Raw genomic sequence first — 27316 nt, 5'->3', positions numbered from 1 at the left:
GAAAAACGTGGCCGGTAGTTTTATTAAAGCTAGTTAGGCGACAAAACAAATGTGAATCAGAGACAACTAAAAGAAAGAGAGAGAAAGCCCGCCACGACGAAGGATCACTCGCTTACTCCGAGAGAACTACAGTTCTTCGCAATGATTTCTAGTCCTCGCGTAGCTTGCCGAAAAAAAAATGTGAACGTTCAATTCCGTAACGCTTTCGCGGAAAACACTTCCCGAGCCATCTACCCACAACACGATGTACCGCGAAATGGAGTGGATTAGATGAGCGAATATGAAAGAAAGGAACAAATGAAGAATAAATGATGGGACCCTAAAACGGGAATGACAGTTTTTATCTCTCCTTTAAGCTTTCTCCTGACTAAAGGAGACTTTACACTCGCATACCTGCCTACAGCGGTTCTAAGAATGTGCTACTCGCTTTCTTGCATGTCCGCCTCTGAAGTGGGAAAGGCAGCAGAAAGCGAAGCGGAGCACGGGTTTTCACAAGTCTCCTAGCCGAAAGACGCTTCACAGTTGCAAGATTGGGGTTGTTGTTGTTTTTTTTGTCACATTCCTTTTCTTTCCTCGGGGAGGTACACGTGGAAGGAGACGAACAACGTAATAAGTAAGTGGAGGAGAAATACCACGTGCACTTACGCAGAGCGACCTAGCGACGATAAGGCAAAACAAAACAAAAGAAAAACTGCAGCTGTTAAACCCACAAACCAAGCAGGTTTGTACGCTTCCCGGAACATGCCTGTTTAAAGCGGCCCGAAAAAAAAATTAAACACGAAGTTCGTGGTAACAACGCGAGAAAAAAAAAAAAAGAAACCACTGAACACCTTCGTTCGTATAACCGACTGGGACGCGAGCGCCATCTGGGCTTCAGCCCACCACACGTAACGGGTTTACGCGAGGCAGAAAAGAAAAACGGAAAAAAAGCAAGGAAGCCGTCTGGTTTGCGGCGTGTTTGCGAAACTTCCCAGTCTCTGAGAAAATGAAGCTGGAGCAAAACGGCCAAGCCGAGTCAGATTTGTACTAGTAGTATTGTCGTCCTGTTAACATAGCAGAACAGTTCCTTCTGTTAGCGGTTCAGGATTTGCATCAGAAAGACCGGACGAAGAGCTGCTCGCCGAAGACAGCGCGAAGAGCTGCTCGCCGCAGCTTGAAAGCCACCCTGCGCCCGCTTCCCAGCTGGCCGCAGCGTTGAACAGACGCGAATATTTTTCCCGAATAAAAAAAAAATTTCAATGTTGAGACGATACGTATATTGCAAAGTGACACTGCGCGTGACACAATATCATCATGGCTGACACTACTACCACTGTAAAAAAAGCGGTTACACCCTTAAAGGGAAGCTGAAGAGCCTGTGGAATTCAATAAGACGCTCATATACGGATGCGGGAACCTTATAAACCATGTAGGGAAAATTTGGGGGGGGGGGGGGTTCAATTAGGAGCGACGTAATCGTCGGTTGAAATTGCGCTGTAGCTCCGCCCCCCGTCGAGTGAGCGAGCGGAGCGGAGACCGGAAACCGCGGTGTTGTGACGTCAACTCTAGTGTTTCGTTCCTTCGCAGCGTCCGCGACCGTGCCTGACCGCGCTTGTTTCTGCGTGCGTGCCATCGTAATCTGCTTCGATCGATCCTGCATTCCTTTGTTGCTGCGTCTGCGTGTATGTAGAGTGGTAGTCAACGTGCGTGGTAGTCAACGTGAGTGGTAATCAACGTGAGTGGTAGTCAACCTGAGTGGTAGTCAACCTGAGTGGTAGTCAACAGATGAAGGTCACTACGCGTACTGCATGAACCGGGAAGCTTTTCACGCGTTTAAACCGTCTTTGTAGATTGCCGACAGCTTTGTACAGCGCACAAATGCCGATGATCGCATCCCCGCTTACGTTCCACGAGGACGCATGCAGGAAAACAAGACTACAGTTGTTTGACCGGAAACGAGCTCACTAGATCGGCGAAAGATCGGCGAGATCACTATAGACCGCTTTGCAAAAAACATACTCACCAAAGAGCATTTCGAACACGAGGAGATCCCAAGACTTTGCTTTCGTTCGCATCGAAAGCACTGCTCGCACCAGCATCGTTTGCTTCTTCGAGAGGCCGGCTCTTCGCAATCGGCTAGTACATGTAGGGAGTAACGCCGAACTCCTCAGAAAAACGCAGTCTCTCTAAATTTTCCATTACCGTCTCAGAAAAACAGCACCAAACTACTTGGCACCGCGCTTCATGTGTAGCGGCAACGGTCGGTTACTAGAGTTGACGTCACGAGGCGCACCGACCAATCACAGGCGGAAACGAGACGCGCGAGCTGAGCGTGTCCGCCGCTGCACTTTTCGTCAAAATAAAATATATTTGCGCTTTCTTTCGCTCAATTTCGATACGATATTCGAATTCGGAGGGTTGAAAACCATTATGCACAGATGTTCACTCATTTTTTCTGGAAAACCTTTCAGCTTCCCTTTAAGGGTGTTGTCTTGTCACGCGGGTAACACCCCTACCATTAGGCCCTTACAAGAATTTATAGACGACGACAACGGAGCTGTATAGCTAGACGTTCGATGACAAAAGACGTATTTCAAAACTATGTAATCATTCTGACAGCCTCGGCCACGCGGAAATATCCGACAGGAGGTTTTCATATCTAACCCTGCGAAATTCTGTCGGATATTTGACAGAGCTGAAATCACTGTCACAACAGGGACACCTGCTTGGGCTAATTGTTTTAACTGAGTTCAAGGGCACCTCCATCAATGAGCTTATTTTACATAAGTAGCTAACTCCGCCGACAATCTGCCACCCCCCCCCCCCCCCCCGCCCAAAACTCGGTTAGCTAAGTTCCATTCGGCGGATTCGGCGAAAAAGAAAATCCGGTGACCACGGCCCCGCAAGGTTTCCACGACGTGTTATCAAGTGTCACAGGCACGAGTTACATACGTCCACGCCTCGCTAACCTACCCGTCATGACTGCAAAAAGAAAAAGAAAAAAAATGTGTAGAAAAAATGAAAGAAAGCTAAAGAATCGTCAAAGAACCGAAACAGCAAGAGTACCCGCTCGTGCTCAGCCCTTGCACAGCTCCACAAACACTCCACTCTTCTAGCAGATACGCATCCACATCACCGGCTCGCCCCCCCCCCTTCCCTACCCTCTGCACCCCCCTTCAAGAAGAAATACGGCTAGCCGAAAGTGAAAAGCCCGGCCGGACGTATCACCGGAGTAGATGCCTCGGACGACAGGCAAGCCGAGAGTTTCCGAGGGCCATTCGAGCGCCTCTGCGCGCTTTGAACGCATTATGTAAGAACCGCGAGACGCGGTGAGTAAGAAAGCAAAGCCACGGGCCGCCGTTGGCTAACGCCGAGAGCGCCTCACCGCGACCAAGGGTATCGTATACGTGCATATGGCCGCACTATGCTATACAGATAGCCACGTTTCCTTCCGTCCATACGGGAACGGAAGAAATACGGCGCTTTGATGATGTATAGGGCCGTCAACGAGATGAAAGAAGGACGCCGTCTAAATTGGCGCCGCCGAGAATGGGGGTTGCCTGACGAGCCTCTCAGAGCTATGGGACGTGACCAATTGCGCTTCTCTGAGCTACGATGGGCCAGCTCGAAGAAGGGCGCCGCGACCGGAGATGAGAAAATATCCCCCAGCAGCTAAACGAGATAAGCGTGTGCATGCGCGCAGAGGATCGAAAACAAGCCACCTCGGGAGGCTCCAGCTGCACATATCTATCTATAAGCTATAATCGACGGCATCGAAATGCTGGGTGGCACCCGTAGCGTTTCCAACGCGAGAATTGCTGTAGCCACTTCGGACCCCGTCTCCCGCGACCGTATAGACAATATCGCGTTCTTGCATCCTAATGAAAGTTAAACCAGGAATGATAAGAGTTACAGAACGGGTGCCGAGGGAAGGAAGGTGCAGTCGAGGACGGCAGGAAATTAGGTGCGGTGATATGAAATTAGGAAACTAGCGTCTTACTGAGTTTTGGTTAGACAGGAATGATAGTGAAGTGTTTGTTTTGCTGGTATTACTTTACATGCCTTTGAGAAGGTGTTACACTGACACTTTCCGCTGTACAATAATACCCTAGGTGAGCTGCAGATATAAATAAATAAATAAATAAATAAATAAATAAATAAATAAATAAATAAATAAATAAATAAATAAATTCACATCGTCTCTGAACGATCGCAGTGCCAGAGTTCTCTTGCGCAATTCTTATGAAAAGCGCTATGGATGCATCAGGGCCTCCGAAATCGGAGGACGGACGTTGCCCGATCTCTGAAGCCAAGGAAGCGGATACAACACCAACTACGCGTTACGAAACCCTTCCTTGACATTCTACAGACCTCATTGATTCGAATGCGTATATAGACGTGCCGCCATATGAACACGGGTATCCGGCTGTAGAACTGTGGCCAACCGCACCAAGCAAATTCCCCGTTGACAATAGACTGCGGTCCAAAACAATGGCGTCTATGACGTCTTTCCGGTACAGCAATTCCTTCCGGCGCGCATGCAGCCCGCGAAAGCACGGCTTTCGAGATTGGTTTCTGCTACTCGGAGGAATCTGAGCCGCGGGTTTAGATACTCCGACCATTGAGTTCAACGCGCAAAGAGACATCGTCATCACAGACGAAGAGATAGCGACCATCTTACACGGACTAGCCAATTGCGGGTGCCCCCGCTACAGGTCTTTATCGCCCCTGATTATCTCCGTCACCTTCTACCCTTCGCACCTTCTCGCGATTATTCAGAAACGAGGATGCGTTTGCTTCTTGGGCGGCGGCCATTTTTTTCCCCAAGAGTGCCGTCCTCACTTGTGGCACACCGTCCTGCACTCGGGGCTGGCAACTTTTTTTTTTTTTTTTTCTCCACGTCCCATGCTTCTTCCGTTTCGGTGTGTCTGCTTGGGGTGCATGCGCTGAAAACACGTTTCCGTCTCTGTCGTCCCCTAAAAACGTTACCGACTCCAATCGCCTCACAAAAAGGCGATCCCTTCCCTGCGCGCTTCGTGCCAGTGTTCTCGTTTCTCTTTCACCGTGTCGTTGTTATTATCTCCACTAACTTTTCACAAGAAATTTCGCGTAGATTATTGGCCAATCCCTTCACTGTGGCGACGTGTGCCGTACGTATATAATGAAGTGTGAGCTCCGGAGACAAGCTCCAGTCGAAGAAAAGAGGCCCACCGAGCCAGCTATACACGGCGTGACGCCCAAAAAGCCATAACCTAGCTGTCCGAGCAGGGTGCCGCACAGAGGAAGAATACGCGTCGTCGCCAGCCAGGAGGGTCTAAATGGAACGTGCTCCACGCTTACCGATGCAACCTCTTCTCGGTGGGCAAGGGGGGAGGTGGTGGGAGGGGAGGCTGAGACACACGTCACGAGCTACGACACGCGAGGACACTAGGACAGAAGCGCTAAATATTCCTCCCACGAAAGACGAGTCCGCGTGCCCAGACAAAGAAAAAAAGTGGGGGGAGGGGGGAATAAAGGCACGCGTCTACCCTTCGCTCTCCCCTCCCCCCTTGCCGACCACCCTTAACCTGACTAAAACGAAACGAGGCCAGAGACGGGACCAAAAGTGTGAAGCCGACAGCCCAGAGCAAAAAGCGGGCAATAGAAAGGCACAAATGAAAGCACGAGCTACAGGCGGTTCCATTGAGTACATTCAAGAGAGAGCTCGCAAGAGCTTCAGACGCGCCATGCTTCTGGCTATTGAAACCCGGGGTTCAGCTAGCGCATTCACGATTAAGCGCAGCCGGAGAGCGGCGGCGATAAACAATCTGGATGACGGCCAGAGAGAAGAAAGATGCAGCGGGTTGAGCCACGATGGCGTGCTTAAGCGCGAGCACATTGCGGCGAGCGGGCTGAGGCGGGCGTATAAGTGAAACCGGCAACGTTCGCCCGACCAGCACTTTTTTTATTTTAGGAGACGAGGCAAGGCGGCTTTTTCCAGGGAACGCACCGCTGGAAGCGCGTGCCGCTTACACGGGGGAAAACATGAACGTCGCGCTGGTCGCCGGATTGGTCCTGACGTCGTTATTGGCCGGTACGTCAACACATCTTCTGCCTTCCTTCGCGTTAGGGAACAGACCTCATTGGCATTCAAGCCAGCACAATGTCTTCGGCTTTTCTTTTCAACTGATTTCCGTGAGTCACGAATAATTATGCACCGTCGCTTATTCATATGTCAAAGTTACACGTAATTTCACCCCATGCAGGTGTTGCAGATTCCATTGAAAGAAATTGGAGGTGGTGGCCGACCCTCTGTACATTTTCTGTCGAGTCATCGTTATTGTACAGCGCAATCAGAATCTAATTTAGTGCTCTGTCAGCCTTGTCGCGTTTGTTCATAAAAAATATGATTCAGCGATTCGAACTACAACCACGGCTTAATTATTGTCTTAATTATTGCATTAAGAGAAAGGCGAAACTGATAAACATCTACTTGTGACGAAACACCGGCTACCGCCAGTACAGCTTCGAAAGACGTAATATATTACGTCTGTAGTACGCACTTGAAATTCGTCTATAGTACGTCTATAGAAGCACACAGAAGTGCGTCTTGTAGAATATGGAATATTATACACGCTATTTTTTGTTGCCAGAGCGGACTGCAGAAAGCCATAAAACGCAAGTTCTGATATAAGAAAAAATACTATACTTCCGGACCTGTACGCCTGCATGATAACATGAAAATGCAAGCAGTTGAGAAAATAATAATTATTTATAGTTTCCGTATTTATTGTAGCGCATTGCAAAAGCAAGATAGCATGTATGATGCTAGCGTACGTAACGCACTATAATAGTACCTCCTCAAACGTCCTATAAACGCACTTCTGTAGATGTACTATAGACGTAGTTCTATGTATGTAGTATTGACGTATTATACTATATCTTTCGAAGCTGTTCCACGGTAGCGTGTAGCCCTTGATTACCTCCTCCTGGCCTTCAAATTGCACAGCGTTCCCGTCAAATCATTCAAGTAAATCCTGTCTCTTCATGTCATTACTCGGGTGCTGCGAGATCGGTACGAATTGCACGGCCAACTGATGAACAAGTTCTGATAAGCACACGTCACGAAGCTTGTTTGCGGCGCCAGCACGCCGCCATGTAGCGACGTCTGTTCTTTCGTTGTTTTCTAGAGTGACAATATTCGTTATGTAAGCATCCGATGTGGCATGTGATTCCTCATGCAGAATATATATCGCGGCACAGGCATGAAGTCCATGGGCCCTGTAATGTAAACCTATCTTTATCTGTTCTCATTCCCCAATCCTGACGTCAAATTACGTAACGCCGACGCAAGCATGTGGCGGTCACCCGCCGCGTTTGTTTCAGGCGCCCAAGCAAACCCTCTCGTCGGTCACTTTTGCTTGCTTTCAAAGCGAATCACATCGCCCACCTTAGTTGGCCGGTTTTCTTATCATATTGATTGAAAATAGTTGAGGAGCGCCCAGTAGTGGAGAACACTTCCGTGTGGCGGAGCTAGCGCAGTGAAAACAGACAACTGGATGAGGAAGGTGGAGCCGGCGTCGGCGATTGGTCCGCTTCCCCTTGCTTAGTTTGCGGTGGCTGGTAGAAAATATCGGCGACGTCTAACGGAAGGTTTAAAATGCCGCTAAAGATTAATTAAATTATGGGGTTTTATGTGCGAAAACCACAATCTCATTATCAGTCACGCCGTAGTGGGACACTCCGTAAATTTTGACCACCTGGGTTTCTTTACCATGCACCTAAATCTAAGTACCGCGGGTGTTTTCGCAGTTCACCCCTATCGAAATGCTGCCGCCGTGGCCGGAAGGGCTAGACTACGTTACGCTGCCAAGCAAAACGTTTTATTATACGCATATAAATCCATTCTCCCCGGCAACTCCGAGTAGACAGTGCCAGAGTAATTGGCGGCAAGACATCCTTTGCTCCTTTCAAAACAGAGCAGTCTCTGCCCATCCAAAAAAAAAAGAAATATAGTTTTGTTCGGCATATCAATGCATCTTTAATGTATACACATCACTTTCACGCACGGAGTTTTCGCGGTTTTTGTGGTGTCGCGTGACGAACTGGCCAAGTGGGCGCAGCTCGAAAACTTTTGACAAATAGCGGACGATTATGGCGAACAAGTTGTAGGAAAGGAAACATTATTTTTCTTTTGTTTAGTCTGATCATGCATAAGCCGTCTGTACACGTCATATCAGATGGGGAGTATTACCGGTTTTCGTGACGTCACGTGACATACAGACGAAGTCGAGGAGAACCAAGAAATGTTTGGCCAATCAGGGCTTCTTGATTGCAAAAATGAAAAGACGGCTAGTTTGGTACAGCTTTACATTATGGCGCCCCATATTTTTCGATGAGAAAGAAACAGAGAAAAAATTCAATGTAGATTGTTCTGGCAGTATTTTCTTTTGTACGATAAAGTCTGTAAAACCGCATCTTCAGGAGGCAGAATTGTGTCAGAAAGGCACGATGCAAAATAATAAAAATTCGCTTTCTAAAGGCCTTTCTTTTGGCTTTTCTTCTTTCATAGATATCGGAACCGATTGTCTTTGATCAAGTTCAACTGGAGGTTGAATCGCCAACGAACTTTTTTTCTAACAAAGCTAACCAATTGATCAAATAACGACACAAATAAGTACTTAATAAATTAATTATCAACCTAATAACTAAACAAACTAACTAATCTAACAACTGCAATAACTGGACTCAATAGGTAACGTAACAAGCTACAGCAACAAAACGAATTCAAACAATAAATGCATTGCATAATAATGACTACGTAGTACACTAACTAAACTAGCTAAACAAGTAAGGTGACTAACAAGACTAAATAATTAATCAAACTAACAAAGCTAGGCAACTGATTAACTAAGTTATCTTGCTGAAATAACAAAATTATTCACAAATAACATGCCCAGCTATAAAGACAAAGAATATAAGTGAAAGCTCGTTAATTCGAACTTCAATAATTCGAATTTATGGATAATTCGAACTGTACGATTTGGTCCGGCCAAGCTCCACAGAAGTCTATGTACAAAAAAGTCCGTTAATTCTAACGCGAGAAGGTTCCCTCACGGATAATTCGAACTACGCTCGCCTGGCACGCGGCCAGAGAAACGCGCCTACTGCCTACACACAAGGTTGTATTGCTTCCGAAACGGAGAGAACGGCGAGAGAAGGCAAAATCGGAAAAAAATCTAACCGGTGCGGGGTCAGCCAGAAGGCAGCGGCGGCCGCCGCCTCTCCGTTCTACGTAACCTCCGAGACTTCTTGCCCGTTGCGAATCTCGGAGGCTTTGCAAATCTTGTACAGCTGCTAATGTTGTGCGGAGATGGCACGGCAAGCTCCACAACACAGCGAATCAAGTACGTCGCAGCTGCGCTTGCAATCAAGAACCAACGAATCAGGGCCTTCGCCACCTTCACATGTTCAGCGTCTTTGTCTCGGCAGTCTTCATCGGTTGTGCACCTCTGTTTTCAACTTAGGAGGTATCGGCCATCGCGATTCATTGTGATAGTGTTAAGCCTCGGCTAGCGTTCGTTTCGGTGGACATCGGTGGTGTGGCACAGTCGGACCCAGAGCTTCGACTCGAAGATGGCGTGTGCCCGCGGCACACGCCATCACTTTCTGACATGCCAAATTTCTGACATGCCCTACTGCTTCCAAATCGCAGTGTACTGTTGCTCTCCTTCACTTTCGTTAGTTCGAACTTTCGTTAATTCGAACTGAAGCGGCTTCGCCTTGCGGTTCGAATTAACGAGCTTTTACTGTATAATTAACCTGCTAACAAATAAACAAATCACTAGCACATTGAATTAGCTAACCAAACATAACTGACTTATCTAACTAACTATCTAGACAAAGTGCAAATAGAGACTGCCGAACGAAACAGCTTGTGTAAGAACGAATACTAGTGGCGAAGGTGGGCGACGTCCATCGTAAAGCGGTGCCGTGTATAATTTAAACCCAAACGCATCGCACATTAAATTGCTTTTGTCAAAAGCTTCCATTGCCCGTTCACTATACAAGAATGCAGAAATAAATGTGGGAGAGGCACCTTTTCTCGTGAAACATTTGCATAATCGCGCAACGTGCCCCTCTGACACGGCAGATTGTTCACCTTCTACTTTACGCCAGCGCCTCTGGTGCCGCCTTCTGTCCCTATATGAAACTTTCGGGGAAGTTTCATGGTGGCACCGATGTAGAGAAGGATCAATAAGTGCGCCAAGTTTTGTTGCCCTCAGTCCACACGAAGCGGGTCGGAGCGAAATCTGTAACGAACTCCCCCCTGTATCAACCGCTACAAATGTACTCTCCTCCTCGTTTCAACTGGGTTGCCCGAGACAACACCGCCTAGGCTTGCCCATGAGCACGAACCCTTTCCCTCCGCTCAGTCCGACCACCACCGTACCACCGACCTACCAATAAAACGTTAATAAACGTTAATAAACGTTAATAAAAGTCAAAGAAAGCTATATCCGCTTTAAAAAATATGGCAGGAACTGAAAATATTCCGCGTCATTATCGGGTGTTTTTTGTGCCAATTTTCCTTCCTGTTCGAATTCAGACTAAATAGTACGAATGGAAAGCGCAGTACTTGTCGTTCTTACAAAAAAAACAATGATTGCAAAAATGCAGGGGAAGTAGAAAGTTCAAAGTTACACAGATAGCCAGGTCGACAACTCGAGTAGCATTCAATTTATACGCCGGTATCGATACATACCACTGTTCTACACGTGCCTACGGGTGATTAACCCTCGCATGCGGAAATTTACCTCCTCGGGAAGTTCATGTGCGACTTCACCCGCCCTGGTTGCTAGCTTAGTGGCTTTGGCGCTGCTGCGCTGCTAAGCACGAGGTCGCGGGATCAAATCCCAGCCACGGTTTCCGCATTATCGACGGGACCGAAATGCAAAAAAAAAACACCCGTGTACTTAGACTTAGGTGCACGCAATGAGAAACCCCAGGTGGACAAAATTAATCCGTTGTCGCCCACTACGGCTCTTCTCGTAATCAGATTGCGGTTGTGGCACGTAAAGCCACATAACTTTTTTGAATAAATGATCCACTTGATCTAAATGACATCTGCTGTGAACGCGCCGAAGAAAACGCATTGAGCGTCTTCGGCACGTTCACGCCAGGCGTCATTTATATCAAGCGTACTTCGACAAGTACCAGAGGAGTTTCTGCGTGAATTTTTTTTCAATGCTATCAAAGTGCACTTCGTCGCTCTCCATGCCGTTGGCCATGGGTCCTATTTCTTTAAAATTAACGCGCACGTTCTAACGGCATTAGTGAAGATTTAAGTCGGAGAGTTGGCGTGTCGCGATAAGAGCATTCGAGAAGTGAGGCGACAGATCTATTCATTCATCTTTCTATGGATATTTCGCGTTGTTTCAAACGCGGCATGCGCATGGCATTCGCTAAGGCGCAAATACTTCTCGGCTGCTCGATCGCATTTGCACTTTACCATCTACTCTAATCCTCCTTGAACCGGGCTATCAGACACATTCCAGCGCACTCTCCACGCTTTCGCGGATAACGCTTAAACCAGTTTCAATGTTCCACGCGGAAACGTAGTTTGGGCTTCACTATACCGTTTATAATTCATCATGATCCATGTCCTCAAACATGCGAACGCACTTATCAATCTCTAAGCAGTGTTCTGTACCTAGAGAGAGAAATGTTTTATTTACACGAAAGGCAGACAGGTCGACCTGAGCTGGCGCACCGTAGTCCGCACACTCTTCACACTGGAAGGAGGAAAGGGAGCGAAAATATATGCCCAAGCTTGCATGCAGATTCCAACTGCCGACTGCACGAGGATGGTATGGGACATTTGCCCGATAGCGAACGGTATTTCATGTGACAAGGGGCTTAGCGCTCAAGTAAAGCATCAAAACGGGGATGTTCTGCACTAGGATTTATTACACACAAAAAAAACCTTAAGAATGCTGCAGGGAAGCGAACTTACAAGTCAGCGTAGCGGAAAGAGTCGAGATGGGACAGACTTTAAAAGGAAAGCAGCTTTACATATGCCCGGCATCTTTCTTATTTTTTGCAATTCTCACGAGCTTTTGTTGAAACAGGATGTGGTTACACTGTGCAAATACAGGCCCTTTAAAGCTGAATCACTTGAGACGATCGTTACTTACGAGGCAAACGAGAGACGCGTTCGGCGGGACTTCGTCATACTTTTCGTCACGGGGCATTCTCTTCAGTCATGATAGCCGATCTTTCTTTTCAGTGCTCACGGCACGCCCTGTTTCAATATTGCCTGCGCTGAGTGTTGAAATTCGATCGTGAATATCTAGAATTAGGAGTTTTCCAGACTGAGAAAATAAGGGGCGTATTACATTAAGACTGCCTCCAAAATTTCGCAATTTATGCAGTTGACTCAACGGTTCTAGTAAGAATAGATGGCGATATTTTTTTTTATTATTTGTTGTACTGAAACTCGCGTTATTCGCAGTAAGGTATGTCCGCCTCCCCTATGCACTTCAGTGCAACTACACCACGTTCGATGCACTCGTACTCTTTAGATAAAAGCTGTCAACAAATTCGAAGAAGAAAGGCACCCTGTGTAATCTGTACCGGGCACCTTCGTCTTGTCAGGCAGATAGGCTAGTTTCATATGTCCATCGTTCCCCCCCTTTATCTGCATTTACAAACCCTGTACATAGGAGCGAACCGGACTATTCCTCTGGTGAAAGCGCGTTTGTCTTAATACTCACATTTTCTCTCTCTCATAACATCGTCCTCCACCCCTTTTCTGTTCTCCTTTTCTTTTCCGCCAACGTAGAGCAGCAGGCTTGAACGCACAACTACAGGCCGACCACTCTGCACCTTTCTATAGGAAATATTCTACTTTCCCTATTGAAAAATACCAATATCTCGCGTGTACCTTTTTTTTTCGTGGCTTTGTTGATTGTGCGCGCTGAAATCTGCGAGAAAAAATGAATGCCTACCAACTCGCCCAACTTTCCTTTCTACTATCAAGAAATCCCGTATGCCCCTTGTGCGCCCAGCATCTATAATCCTATATGATACATTACGATCCAGTATGAAGACATCTACATTCACTTATAAACTCACACGATTATATAGGATTATGGTACGGGGTTATTTTTTTTTTTTAGAGCGCGGCCATTAGGCGCCCGTTCCTGCGTCTAGCGTCGGCGTGCCTCACCCCCGTATTCAGAAACGCATCTTGACTTGAAGCCCATGCTTGACTTGATTTTAATGACGCCTGTCGCGAACGCACCGTAAGAAACGCAATGAGCATCTTTGGCGCATTCGCAACAGGCGTCATTTATATCAAGTCAAGCATGGGCTTCAAGTCAAGATGCGTTTCTGAATACGGAGGTCAGCGTCGTACCTCGTAAGCGAGCGAACGAGCACAGAGAAAGATGAAATCGAACGCGGAGCGGGAGATGAAAGAAGAGCGCGCGAGGAGGAGAGTGGAGGAGGAGGAGGATACCGTGAAAGCATGAGGCGGAATGCGGAGGAGGAGAGGGAGAGAAACGGCCTATGCATGCACCGAGTAGCCGGTGGCCATGGCAACCGCAGCTGCGTGGGCGAGCGCATCTGCGCTTCCGAAGGGAGAGGGGGGGGGGGGAAGGTGGCGTGAGGTGCGGAGGCCTACGCTCCTCCGCGACGTCATCTGGTGAGGTCAGTCCGCGGTACCAGCGCGTGCGACGGGGTTCACTGCTCCTGCAAGGGGGCGACGGCGAGCGGCTACGAGTAAGGCGCGATGTGACGCCCCCTTTGGTGTCGTCGCCGCTGGCACTGGCGACACGATTTCCCGGCGACGAAGAGCCCGCTCTCGTTGTCGGTGGAACGAAAGCGTGAGAAGCGTAGTGCATCGCAAGACGGACTGTGCGGCGGCCATGGCTACTGCATGGCGCCAGAGTAGCGGGCGTCGTCTGTATGGAAACAAAGCGCTGCATGAGCAGAGGTCTGTCTGCGGCGGCTGTTCTGAATCGAAACCACGCGTTGCGTCTCGCGATCTCCCGATTAGCGAGGCAGTTGCGCCACACTTCGGTCTATTTGCAATGTGCCCCACAATGCACATTGTTCGCGCCAGCTACGCCACGCGCAGCGTTCTCTTCCTAATATAAACCGCGTAGTTATATAATCATAATGCAAAATAGTGACAAACGAAATGAAAACATGCATAGAGCTGCGCTCAAATTTCGCATTAGGGAGTATCGTACTCGTCCAAAACAAAATTATTTTTTTCAATAGGAAACTGTGTCCCTCTTTATTGCGCTACTGTTCTCACTCTTTCTATTGCCATACCACCTTTCCCGCCGTCCAAGGGTAGCCAACCATAACTAAGTGTACTTAACCTTTTTCATCTTTTTATATATCATTTCCCTCTCTCCCTCTCCTTCTCATTCAGGCTGCGAAGCGCAAGGGACCAAAGGCCAGGGCATGGTGTTTCCGCCATCACCGGGAACCAAAGGGGGCGGTTACTTCCCAGACGGCGGTGGCTACGGCGGCGGCGGCTTCGGCGGTGGCTTTGGCGTCGGCGCCAAGGGTGGCATGAAGGGTGGAGGCTTGAAAGGATTCCCGCCACAGCAGCCACAGTGTAAGCAAAAAACCTCGCACGTCAAAACCCTGCCCAAAGACTCGTTACATGCCCAATGCGTAAAATATCTAGAGACGTAGTCTTCCTGCGATATCTACATCTCATCTGAACACAGTGCGTGAGAAACCATGCGCGAACAACTATGTGTGAGAAAACCCTGCGTTGTATTCAACTGCAACTCAACTGAAAGTCGTGGAAGGCAATAGAATTTCTATGCTCATTTTAAACGAAGTTTTATTTGCGAATCCTCCTTGACTTTCCTGACTGTGGCGGAAAGAGAAGCTTACAGAACATATACTCTTTTTTTTTATTGTTCTCTTTTGTCAATTTATTCTTTCTCTTTGACCTTGATTTTGCTCCCCCCTTATGTAATGCCTTCGGGCCTTTAAGGGAAAACATAAATGAAATGGAATATCAAATCAACAGAGGTCAGCGGTTCGCTACATTCACGTCGTGCCATGACAAGAGAAATGAAACCAGAGTTCGCAAAAAGTACTAATAGAAAGGAACCTACTACCAAAAACAGTCTGTATTGCACAAAACAGTTTGAAGGACAGTCCAGTAACCAAACTTGCAAGGACACAAACACCTCTGTGTACAAAAAAAAAACTTTATCTCAACAAAAGACGATAGTGACGTTTTGAGTCACAACGGTTGCACCACACCACCAGGACGACAACATGTACAAAGTACTGACCGTTGTATACACGGCACGCTTTCAAAGAAATCTCCGAGTGCGCATGGCCTCACTGACAGATTAGAGACTTTTAGCGTATCCGCTATTCGGACAAACCGGAGTGGTTTGGGCGGATTACTGGATGGTCGGGGGCGTAAACGTGAGCAGCCAGATTGGTGGCGCCAACTGGTGGTGCAAAGCTCAACCAACTAAACACAGGGCCAATTATTATATTCTTCTTAGCTGGGGTGCAAGTTTTCGACAGCGGGCGTAATTGCGAACACAATTACGCCACTGCCGAAAATTTGCACCAGCATCGAAGCAGAATAAAGTAGGTTACTACAATTCCACTTCTATGTTTGTCTGATTGAGCTCTACAACACTAGGCGGCTACACCGCTCCGGCCGCTCACGTTTACGCCGCCGACCATCCGGCAATGCGCCCAAACCGCCCCGGTTTGCCGGAATGGCGGACAAGCTGAAAGTTTCTATTACCACTTAGACAATCAGGGACGCAGGTACGCATAAAGTAATTGCCATCCGGCATGACCAATGCCGAAGGAACTCCACTTCCTCAAGAAAGGACAACTTGCCTAACAGAAACGACAGTATAGCGCAGCGTAGAGCCTCTCCAGAAGCGGAAATAGAGTGCAGCGACGATGTCCCGTGGGAACGACGTCGCACCGGTTACGCCACAGACAAAACCCTCCCGCGCCAATTAAATGTCGCGCCAACTGGCCGCGTGAGAAACGACCAGGCGTGGAAAAGCAGTCAACTCCAAGGCCACGCAAACCAGCATGCACGGCCTTCCCAAATAGCTCAGCAACGATGCACTGATTAGGCACATGCTTGTTGGATTCTTGAATGTGACAGTTGGGACGCGGCCAAGATGCGGCCATGCCCCACCGCTCTTTTCGGTCACGCGCTGGGAGCACTTCCCACCCTAAGTGCCACACGAAGTCGCGTCGGTGGCCAGGCAGAAAGGACGCCATTATCGCCCTCCACTACACGCCATGTTTTCCAAATGCGTTACAAAGAACAAAAATCAGGCGCGAGAGGCGACATGACAGGAAGTACACCTGTGGCAGCCTAACTCATTGAATTCAGCTTTCTAAGGAGCGAATTTCTTTCGCAGCGCAGATCTTCAGGGCGCGCACACGGATTAAGTCTGAATCGCCAAGCAGCAGCTGACAAATACGATGCTGCGATGAGGCGTTGGAAACGTCTCCGCAGCTCGCGATAGCACGCTCGCTTCAGCGGAGTCGGTTGATTGACCCGAAGGCGATACGGGGTTTCGTGGCAGCGTCGGCTCGTTCTTCTGACCTACGTCGTCTGAGGGCCCGTCCTTCCGCCGAACAATGTACGCACCACTGCACCTCGAGCGCGTCCCACGACACTGCAACTGAGATCCGGAAAGAAAGGCGTGCAAGACTCTTGACAAACAAGAGCGCGAGCGCGCGTCATGTAGAACGCGGTTGCCGGCGCCAAGGCTTCACTGATGAGAAAGGAGGCAAGCAAAGTTCAAGCATAACTGGTCTATAATAGGGAAATATAAACAGGAAATGAAGGTACGTATACTTGCCACATAGGATTGTGAACCATACGGAGATAAGGTGCTTGGAACATAGGCGCGACACAACCTGTCAAAGTCACTCGGTGACGAGAGACCCGCAGGTAGTTTGGACAAGCTGTGTGGTGCTCATCTCTACCCGAACGAAGCGGGTGTCTGTGAGCACGCCACGTCGTCCGCCCGTAAGGCCACTGTTTACAGACAGAGCCTTGCCGTATGGTGTCAAGGCCTGGAGGAGGGCTTCGTTCGGAACGAAAGACAGCTAGAAGAGACAGGCTACGTTGGCGACCTGCGGGGCGACGGTAAAGACAGGACAAAGCTCGCCACCAATGACAAGGCAGTCCTGACGACAAGGCCATACTCCTGACGGTAACGTGGAAGTTGAAGCCGTCCATCTGCTCAGACGCCAACTATTGAAGCCATCGCATCGACAACGGTCTTGAGACCAGTCCATGTAGGGTTAACAACATCGAAGACTTGGGAATTCGAGGGAGCCCACGAAGCTGGAGGCGCCATGGGGTGAGAGGTGGAGGTTCCTGATGTGAAGCACGCAGAGACGTCAGCAGAATGTTGCTGTCTTAGTCTTCTTCAGTTGTGTGTTTAGAAAAAGTTTATTTCGACAAGAGACGATACGAACAGTGTGTCACAACCATGGCACAATTCGTTAACTGGTCTGGCCCGGGCTGATACCGTAACTGTCTCGCCGAATAGCTCGACCATAAACAGCATTACCATATTTACTACCCTGACAGGTGTCCAGATTGCTCGTCTGTTTTCTACGGTATTTCTCACTGGCAGAACAAATTATACGTAACTGTTCTCTTTGCAACAAATAATCATCATCGAGGGCACGATTCCTTTAATGAATCAAACATTTCTAACCATTTTGTACCTACCCTCCTAACCACTGGTCCACAATCGCAAGTATACTGCTGTCACGCCTACCCCAAGTGCCGCATTGAAATGATCGCCCCGTGTTGATGATTTTTATCTCATAGCACATACCCAAAACGAGGGATTGGGCGAAAAGCGGGTGGTATACCTAAAATAAATAAGAAGAAATAAAGAAATGCCACAAAATATAAGAATTGTTATAATGCGTAGCAAGCGTGCTCGACAGTGCAAGCGCAAGCGCAAGCTCCTATTTCGCCAAGAAAGCAGGAGTGCATTGGGCAATCTTATAGCAATAACCGCTTCACGTAACTTACAGTACGCGAGTTGGATCTGCGTGTTTTTTATGCGAAGCATATTACTAGAGCTCAACCCAGCTCCTCAGGCGCGGCGGTGTCGCCTTCAATACCACGTGACACCGTGACGTCACGACAGAGGAGAAACGGGGCTCCAACTCACGCCGTCGCTCTGCTAGACACTCACGAGGTGAGATGCCTCCTGGAGACAGAGCTGCTCGTTGGAATGAGAAGCGAAGGTTGCGGCGTGCTACAGAGACTGTTTCTAGGTGGCTTTGCTACGGCGCAGCGACTACGCGCCCCACATCGGACGCGGTGAGCGTCGAGCAACGCAGCGTTCGGCGCGACAACGAAATGTGCGCCTGAGCAAGCGCCGCACGCCTGAGCCGACGCCGACGACACCGGCTTTTCTGCGACACGAGCTCCTTAACGCTGTCGCGTTAAAATAAAGGCTAGTATGCTTCGCATCCTGGGCTTAACCTTAGCTAAGCCACAGCCAGTTTTTTTGTAAGGAGAGTTCCAATAGGACTTTCACCAAGCTATGCAAATTGTTTATAGACAGGCGATAAGTGACTTTCTGTGAAGTCTAAAGTTGGTTCATATACACTCCGTCTACTTAGCATTACTACGTTACGTCAACTAATGTTTATATTATTTTTCTGATCACTAAATTGTCCACATACCTACCATAGCTGTATTTTTGTGAACTATATGAATTGTCTGAGGAAAACGCGTGGACTTCTCGCCTTACACATTTTGACGAATAAGGTCTGTAATCTTACCGCAAAGTCCATGGAGTCTCAGTAGACAGTATACGGACGTCTTTTTTGTGATATCTATGATATGTCAGCAGACTACGCGTGGTCTGTGAGAGTCACATCACTTGCCAATTACCGTCTGCAGCAGAGCGTGGGTGTAGGCCAGTTGGTTATCCATGATTTTGAAAAGTCACAGCAAGCAAAACACGACACTCAAAGAAAGGGTCAACCGCTTCGTGTTGACCCTTTCTTCAAGTGTCGCGTTTTGCTCGCGGTAACTTCCAAAAATAAAAAAATAACGTCTACAGACTAGAATGTGGACCTAATCGGCCTCACGGTCATACTTAATTCTCGACCACTAATGTCTGTACACTGTCTAAAATCCATAGGTTGTCTATAGGTAGTTTGCGGACACTTCCCATACACCCTTCTATGAATTGGATGAATTGTCTATAGACACCGTGCTCCTACTTACTTGCACTTTCTGTCGACTAAAATATATAAACTTTCAGAAGTTCATAGATTATTCGTAGACAGTCTACAGACTTCTGTCTATGAAGTCCAGGCATTTTCTATAGACAACAGGCGAACTTCGGGGCTTGCACTCTTCATTGACTAAATATTATGTACAGACTTTCTGCAAACAACTAGCACCTAACTGCACGGACCACAATATTATTATCAATTGAAAAAAGCCTGTTTATTTATAACCAGCAAGTCGGCCTTATAGCATACAGCCAAAATGGCAAATACTTACAAATACAAAGTGCCTTACAAGAAATCCACAACAATCTACACACCGGCTCAATTCATTTTCATCATCCGCACGCTGAACAACTTCACAAGTTTGACCTTAGAATCCGACCGTAAAATGCAAATTCGCTGGTGTCCTGTCGTGAGAAGAATGCTTAGTTCAGGGACTCCTATGTACATACATCAGAACGGCGAAACCATTTTTCTCGGCAACTACTGCACTGAATTTCATGGGGTTTATAACATTTAAAATAATGCTATTTAAATCCAATTCTTGTATCTAACAGGTGTTCTGTCCCCGCCGTTAGCTTTTTGTACAAGAATTGATGAAAATTGCAAGAAACAAAACTGTGAAGTTTACAAATGAGCAATGCGAAACTGTACCAGAATTCTGTAAGACACACTTACTAATTAATCTAAAGCGCACAAAATTTATGTATTATGCGCCGCTCTGAAACATACCAGCAATTCGTGATTAGGACGTTTTGCAATATCCTCGCAAACATTGTCAAAGCTTCAAATGAACTGCAAATCATTCAACAGATAATTTGTCCTCTTTAAATGCTTTAGAAGGTGCAATTCACAGAACTACGACATCTGTGTTTGTGCAAAGTTGCTGATTTGTTAACTGCGTGCTTTAATTTCTTTTTAAGAAAGCTCACGACTTTCCGGAAATTTTTATGAAATATTCTAGCCCTAAGTCAAAATTCTACCTGCTACTGTCAATATAATTGAACATTCTCTTTCGACCGCAAGAAACTTCATTAAAATCGATCGTTTGGTTATCTCATAAAGGTATTTATGCTCTTTATATGTATTTCAGGTGCCCGAAACTTCTAAGGCAGTCATTCGCCATTTTTTGTAGCTGTACCCCTCTACTAAGGATACTAGGCGCACGAGGCGCAGAAAATTCAAACTAAAGCCGGATGTGGCAGATGACGTCACCCGTTGGCTAATTGAATACAAGCGAGCTAATTCACTGGAGCAGTATCTTGCCCAAGCCGAGCTGCATGTGTTTATTTGAAGATTTTTGTAAACCTTTGGTACATGTGCCTTGGGGCAAGTTCTCGAATTTAATATATATATATATATATATATATATATATCGTGACTGGGAAATTGCAGTTAGTGTGGAGCTAAAGCTTTCTCTTAGGAGAGATATCAGAAGTGTTCCGTGCAAGTTTGGAGGCAGCCTCTCAAGCTGTGCATTTAAGGCTGTTTGTCGGCTAACCCGCACAGCCAATTTGCAGGGAATGCATTCCGATGTCCACACACCCTTCGTACATAGGTGGAAGAAGAGTTACTAACGACTTTCACCTAACTGTGGTCAAAACACAAAAGTAAACAGGGCAAGCCATTGAGGAAAGCAACGCTGTTTTTGTGGACTTTGTTCGCTTGTTCGTTTTGTATAGACACAAAAAAAACAGGCAACCGTAACGACTCTGCGCATAAGAAACACAGTAACATTTATCGAGACAAAAAGGCAATTGCCATCGATGACTGTTATGAGCGGGGAGCGTATATAAATTACATAGCCGAAATAGCTCGCCCGCAGCAGACATTCGTCTATAGAAAGTATAGTCTGGCATGTTGCCACACAACAATAATCGTCATCCGCGCTGCCCGCATTTCCCTTCTTCTTTAACGCGGCGAGTCCGGTACTTTCCAGTAACGAACGCCATTTGCGTTATGAGTATATATATATATATATATATATATATATATATATATATATATATATATATATATATATATATATATATATATATCACAAGGCACAAGCCTACAGGATAACGCTTTTTCTCGACAAGCAAAGCCTCCAGCAGTAGGTGTTGCTGGGCTACTCGGTTCATATTATTGAGTAGACCATAAACATGATCGCTTGGCGCAAACAAGGAAGGACGGGAGAAAACAAGGAGAGCGCCAATTTTCGAAAGTTGGCGCTCCGCTTGTTTCTTCCCGTCCTTCCTTGTTTGTGCTGACCGATCATATTTATGGTCTACTCAGCAAAACAAAGTTTGCTCTGACGACGCACGTTTATTATTTTTTTTTGAGACGCTATGGATGCAGCAACTGTTATGATACCAAATTTTATCCCGCAGAACGGAGTTAAGAAGAAGCTTTAGCTCGGTGACTCCTATCTAAAAACAAGGGAAAGGAGAAATCGTTTTTCTCGGCAACCACTGAACCAAATTTGATTGAGTTGGATTGCGAGGTTTTACGCGCCAGAACCACGATTTGATTACGTGGTACGCCGTAGTGGGGGACTTCAGATTAATTTTTGCCACCCCGGAATCTTGCCCACGCCCCCAATGCACGGGACTTCTAAGCTTCCCCTAAGCTGGCGCCTGAAACAGATGCACGGAAAATTACTACTAGCACGCGCGCAATACCGAAAATCTATCTGAAAAATTAATTACAATGCAAGTGGAAAAGAAGTAAAGAAAGAAAGAAAGACCCCTTAGGTAAATATTTAAAAAAGCAACGATCTAATGAAAAAACACGCTAGTTGGTAACACCACGAAAACTCGGAACAACGACACATTTTAACATTACAAACGAGTGCCAAATATGCGTGTGCAACCTTCCGCTGAGCTTGTTTTGGTTATTTACTTTTCCTGTCATTGCAGTCCCTCCTCTCATGCCCCCTCAACAGCAGTACCCAATGGGACCGCCCCAGCGACCGATGTCAACGATCTAGCTCATAAAAAACGCGCTAGTTGGTAACACCACGAGAACTCGGAACAACGACACGTTTTAACATAACGAACGAGTGCCAAATATGCGTGTGCAACCTTCCGCGGAGTTTGTTTTAGTTATTTATTTTTCCTGTCGTTGCAGTCCCTCCTCTCATGCCCCCTCAACAGCAGTATCCAATGGGACAGCGACCGATGTATCAAGCACCGTCCTTCGGCTGAGTCCCAAGCTCGACGCTCGCATCGCTCCCACGACGAGCGTCGACTGCTTAAGTGCATAAAAACAAAAAAATATATATAAAAAATAGTGAGAGAGAGCACAGTGCTGGCTGCTTCGTTCTATGGCGCGCTTCTACATACCTTGAAAAATAAAAAAAAAACGTCGTCCGCTGTCTTACCGTTCTCCTGGCACCTTTGTGAAATCGTGTGCTACGAATGGGCTTGGAAATGGAGCCTAACGCTTGCGTTAACACCCTACATGCCATCCGTTGTGTCTAAACAGAGATTCTACTGAGACAACGGGAAGTCAATAGAAACACAACGTAACTGCTCTTACTGTTTTCTCCTAAAAAAAAAAGCTGAAAACCGAACACGATAGGTCATATAATTATATCTTGCACCGTATGTTTCGAATACTTCTTTTTTTTTCGTTGAACAGTTTGGCTAACGTTAGTTAGGACACACGGCATATGCACTGCTAACCTTTCGACGAAAGCTGGTAGGACGTAGCGCAATGTTTATCATGTGCCCGCTTCTTCGCCTCTATCGCGTTCACAACGCGTTTTTGTAAGTTTACTACAGAAGTACTAACTCGTCAAAGTGCGAATGTAAAGCTCGGCCGCACCAACTTAACGCTCGAAGCCAACGCGATGATTTCCTAGTTCGTAAATCACGTGATCCGCATGCGGTCCGCGCGTTGTGAGGGACCCCTGTCACCAGAACACGTGCCCTAGATTCGACGCTCTACTTTCGGCTAAAGCGTGACGACAAAGAAGCCAGATTTGATCGAAACAACAGTTGGCGTTAAGAAATTGTTACGTATTCATTAGCGCACAGAGCTGAACGATATGCACAATACAAGCATCTGTGTACAGAATCGAGAAAAAAAAATGAGAACGGCAGAAAGACTGTAAATAAAGTGATTTGCCAGATGGTCCGACACAAGCTAAATTATAACAACGCGTAGGAAACTTCAGTTGAAACGAATATGCGATTCTTTGGTCGACACGTGGATGAACAGCTGCACAGTTAGCACTCTCATCGCAAGAGAAACACAGCTATTTTAGACTTTCCGATGGAGGGGATGACGCTGCGAGTCATCGTCTTCGTATTCGTCGCCACGTTGTTCGTCACTCCTGGCAATGGTGAGCGATTTCGTCGTGTGAATCACACCAGTCAGTTTCGGGATGCACAGTCTTTTTCGAAAGTAAATAAGCCCTTTAAAAGAAGGTATTGAAGCCGATTTTGCTTGTTTCTGCGGGTGAGAGATGGCTGAGCCCGGGACTCACCTACACCCACCTTAATTGCCCCTTTTTAGTTTCTTACGAGAAAAGTAGTACATCGCACAAGCTTTGTAAAAGTGGAAAGTCACTTCAGATAAGCGTTTACACCTTCTGCCAAAGCAAAGTAAGCCACTTGAAAACATGGGGGTAGCTACATCGTGCAGTGCAGCTTTTTCTCAAGTGAAACTAAGTCCCTTCGAAACATGAGCCTGCCTGACTCCTAGCTGCCTAGTGCGGCAAGGCTTTTGCGGAAGGAAACTAGGGTCGCTATTTTGTAGCGATGCCTTATGCCTTATTCTATGCTGTTCTCATCATTCACCACACACGGCCGCCTGATCCCGTTGATAACGTGGGCAGACCGTCACTCTGACCACTGGCCAAGCACGAAAAGCCTGAAAAAGCATAGAATCGGAAAAGGCATCGCTACAAAATACGGGCCTTAGGTCACTTGACATGATGACGTGTAGCTGGCTTCTAGATGCACTGTGCCTGGTTCGTGGGCCTCCTGGTACTAACAACAAAACCCTATAGATTGGAAACGAATTTATAACCATATTGGCTTTTACCTGCGACTCCCAAAAGTTCATACGGCGATGATACTGGATACGATAAACATGGGAACATGCCATCATTTATATGGGGCACCAACATGTGTTCACATGGAATTGTTGGATGTGAGGCGCGCATGAAACTTGCAATAGTGAACTTTTAGACTTTGCCAGTTGAACTTCTCAATCATTTGCTGCAAACCCTTAGTCATTCATCGTACCTGTCATCGATTTTTAAGTCAACTGAAGGAAACTCTAACGTCCAGGAATCTTGCGAAACAGGGGATACTTATATGCGTTACACCAGGGGGCTTTGAGATACATGTGTACGATCTTACGTAATGCGCAGCGTTTCGTTTCCAAGTCCAGGGTAAAGACGGAGCTGCCAAGCGAGCAAAGAGGTCTCTCCTGCCTTACACAGAAATGTAAGCCAACAAGGGCGCGCGCTAATTACGGATGTGTGAATGCATGAACGGTCGAAACAACGTAATACCGAGAGAACGAACGAGCACGTGAGCATGCGTGTCGACGGGCATGAGTGGATGAGTGCAAACAATTCCGACACACTCTTACGCAAAGTTACACCCTTTGGGGTGTATCATCTGCCACAAAAACAATACTCGTCAACTGCCTTGCTTGCGTTTCCTTTCTTGAAACTCGGCGCTCGCTACTTTCCTGTCGGGAATGCTACGTCATGCTGATAACGCGCATGTCGTTCGTTAAAGGAAAGTACCGGGCTCGCAGCGTTAAAGAAAGGAAACGCGGGCAGCGCGGATGACGATTATTGTTGTGGGACAAGATGCGCCCCCAAGGGTGTAAATGTTTCTAAGAGTGTACGCAAAGTTACACCCTTTGGGGTGCATCTCTGCCACAAAACAAGAATCGTCATCTGCTTTGCTTGCGTCTCCTTTCTTGAAAACGCCGCGCCCGCTACTTTCCTGTCGGGAATGCTATGTCAAGCTGATAACGCACATGGCGTTCGTTACAGGAAAGTACCGGACTCGCCGCGTTAAAGAAGGGAAATGCGGGCAAAACAGATGACGATTATTGTTGTTTGGCAAAAGGGTGTAATTTTGCTTAAGAGCGTATGAAATACCTGCACGCGGTTGTCGCCCAGTGAGCGGCCGTTGGTGAACTAGTGAGCAAAAGTGAACAAGTTACGTTAAGAGTGCGTGTGAGCGGGTGTTAACGAGTAAAAGCGAATACGTTTTTAAATTATGGGGTTTTACGTGCCGAAACCACTTTCCGATTATGAGGCACGCCGTAGTGGAGGACTCCGGAAATTTCGACCACCTGGTGTTCTTTAACGTGCACTTAAATCTAAGTAAGTGGGTGTTTTCGCATTTCGCTCCCATCGAAATGCGCCCGTCGTGGCCGGGATTCGATCCCGCGACCTCGTACTCAGCAGTCCAACACCATATAGCCACTGAGCAACCACGGCGGGTTGTGAATACGTTTAGAGTGAATGTGAGTGAGCAAGCGTTATTGATTGAGCGAACTTTGGTGTGTGATTGCGTGAGTCAATGTGAAATGCGCTGCAGATTATGTAGCTGAGCGAGTGTTACTAGGTGAAGGAGCAAGTGCTAGTGAGCAAGCGAGAGTGGTTATGTTGAAGTTAACGTGGGTGAGTGAGTGAGTAAGTCACAGTGACTACGCTTGAGTGGGCATAGGTGAGCGAGCACAGTGAGTCAGTGAGTGAATGTGATTACGCTAGAATGAATGTGGGCCAGCAAGTGTTCTTTCTTTTTCTCGCTAATTTAACCAATGCATACACAGTACGTAATTCGCCCTGTAATAAAGCCAATCTCGCTCCCGCTCCAATCTCTTCCTTGCCCCTAAGTCTCAGCGGTAAGACGCCAGACTTCGTGGACTTGGGCAGGGACGTAAAACCGGAAGAGAGGATCCCCGCCGTCACAAACAGCTCGGACGACTACGAAGAAGCGTTGATGAAGCCCGTCAAACTCGGTACGCCACCCTGCTACGCCGACACTTCGCCACACTACGCAGGGAAAGTGAAAGGAAGGCAATTCGATTTCAGATTATCTATCACAAACTGATGTGGTTTAACGTTCTAAAGCATCACAGAGACTGCAAGTAACGCCGCCCTGGAGGGCTCCAGAATGATTTCGACTGGTGTTGTTAAACGTTTATGGCCCGTGCTTTAACTTCATGCGGCAGTTTAAGATTAGGAGCGTCGAGCTACATGTGTACGGGCAGCTCTGACTTTTTAGATATGAAAAAGAAAGGAAATACCCAATACTTGAAGCCAAACATTGTCCTCGAACATCCGCTAAACAGTTACCACACAGTGTATGGAGAATGCGTGCGTTTAAAAAAAATTATGCTCCCGTGAACGTACTTTGTCGCAACCAGTTAGCATTGATTATTACAGAGCTATACCATAAGTTCGTTTTCTTTATTTCTTTGTCTCTTTCTTTCTCCTTTCTTCCTTTTTTTAAATTTTATTTCTCAGGACCATTGAGACAACATTCGCGAAAACCATGGGGCCAGGGGAGGCCCACGTCAAGACCACAGCAGTGATGACACGACAAGACCGGGACTAAATTTCCGGGCGTCCTGGAATAGTGAGGGTCAGAGACACCGTTGAATGAATAAATAAATACTTTATTAGGTTATGAGGGCTCCTTCACCTCAATGTAGAAGAGTTAACACAATAAAGGGGATCAGAGTGAGATCCCTGGAATAAGCCTTCGCAGGTGTATCCAAATTAAAAAAAACATAGTGGCGGCTTCGCGCAAAGGGCGAGCTATGGGCTGGCACCAACGGCAAAGTTGTTTAGCCTTACGCCAGCGCCCCTCTGCGTATGTAAGTATAAGCGGGTGCGACTTCACGCGAATGCGGCATACGCGGCTTCGCCATAATTTCTGACACGCTTAAACGTTATGCAGAATCTACAGCGGAGTATTCTAAATATGCGTAAGCATATGCGTCGTTACACCTATCATTCTTCTTTCCGCAACGAGCTATGGAAAGAAGAATGATAGGTGTAACGTTAAGGGATAAGAAAAGAGCA

At 47.1% G+C, this 27316-nt stretch overlaps 1 protein-coding gene across 2 annotated transcripts; it reads left to right on the top strand.

Moving 5' to 3' along the window:
• Positions 1–5824: 5824 nt before the first annotated feature.
• On the top strand, positions 5825–26918 carry LOC135905655 (uncharacterized). Of its 2 annotated transcripts, XM_065436601.2 has the most exons (5): positions 5825–6052; positions 14405–14593; positions 24647–24707; positions 26123–26247; positions 26756–26918. In XM_065436601.2, exons 1-5 carry the CDS (start codon positions 6004–6006, stop codon positions 26821–26823), a joined length of 492 nt encoding a protein of 163 aa, XP_065292673.1. In that variant the 5' UTR covers positions 5825–6003; the 3' UTR covers positions 26824–26918. The 2 variants fall into 2 exon arrangements, with proteins under 2 accessions (XP_065292673.1, XP_065292675.1); XM_065436603.1 differs by lacking the exons at positions 24647–24707; positions 26123–26247; positions 26756–26918 and adding an exon at positions 22167–22449 and having other exon boundaries at positions 5841–6052.
• Positions 26919–27316: the final 398 nt, after the last annotated feature.

This window comes from Dermacentor albipictus, chromosome 7, assembly GCF_038994185.2.
Source record: "Dermacentor albipictus isolate Rhodes 1998 colony chromosome 7, USDA_Dalb.pri_finalv2, whole genome shotgun sequence".
In the NCBI taxonomy this organism is placed as follows: Eukaryota; Metazoa; Arthropoda; class Arachnida; order Ixodida; family Ixodidae; genus Dermacentor; species Dermacentor albipictus.
Note: the sequence above shows the minus strand (reverse complement) of the source record. Positions and strands in the feature narration are given on the sequence as shown.

Excerpts from the sequence above, each read along its gene's own strand:
- LOC135905655 (XM_065436601.2), top strand. The coding sequence starts at position 6,004 with ATGAACGTCGCGCTGGTCGCCGGATTGGTCCTGACGTCGTTATTGGCC. Across the intron at positions 14,594-24,646 it reads CCCGCCACAGCAGCCACAGT|TCCAGGGTAAAGACGGAGCT; the intron begins GTAAGCAAAAAA and ends TTCGTTTCCAAG. Across the intron at positions 24,708-26,122 it reads CTCCTGCCTTACACAGAAAT|TCTCAGCGGTAAGACGCCAG; the intron begins GTAAGCCAACAA and ends CTTGCCCCTAAG.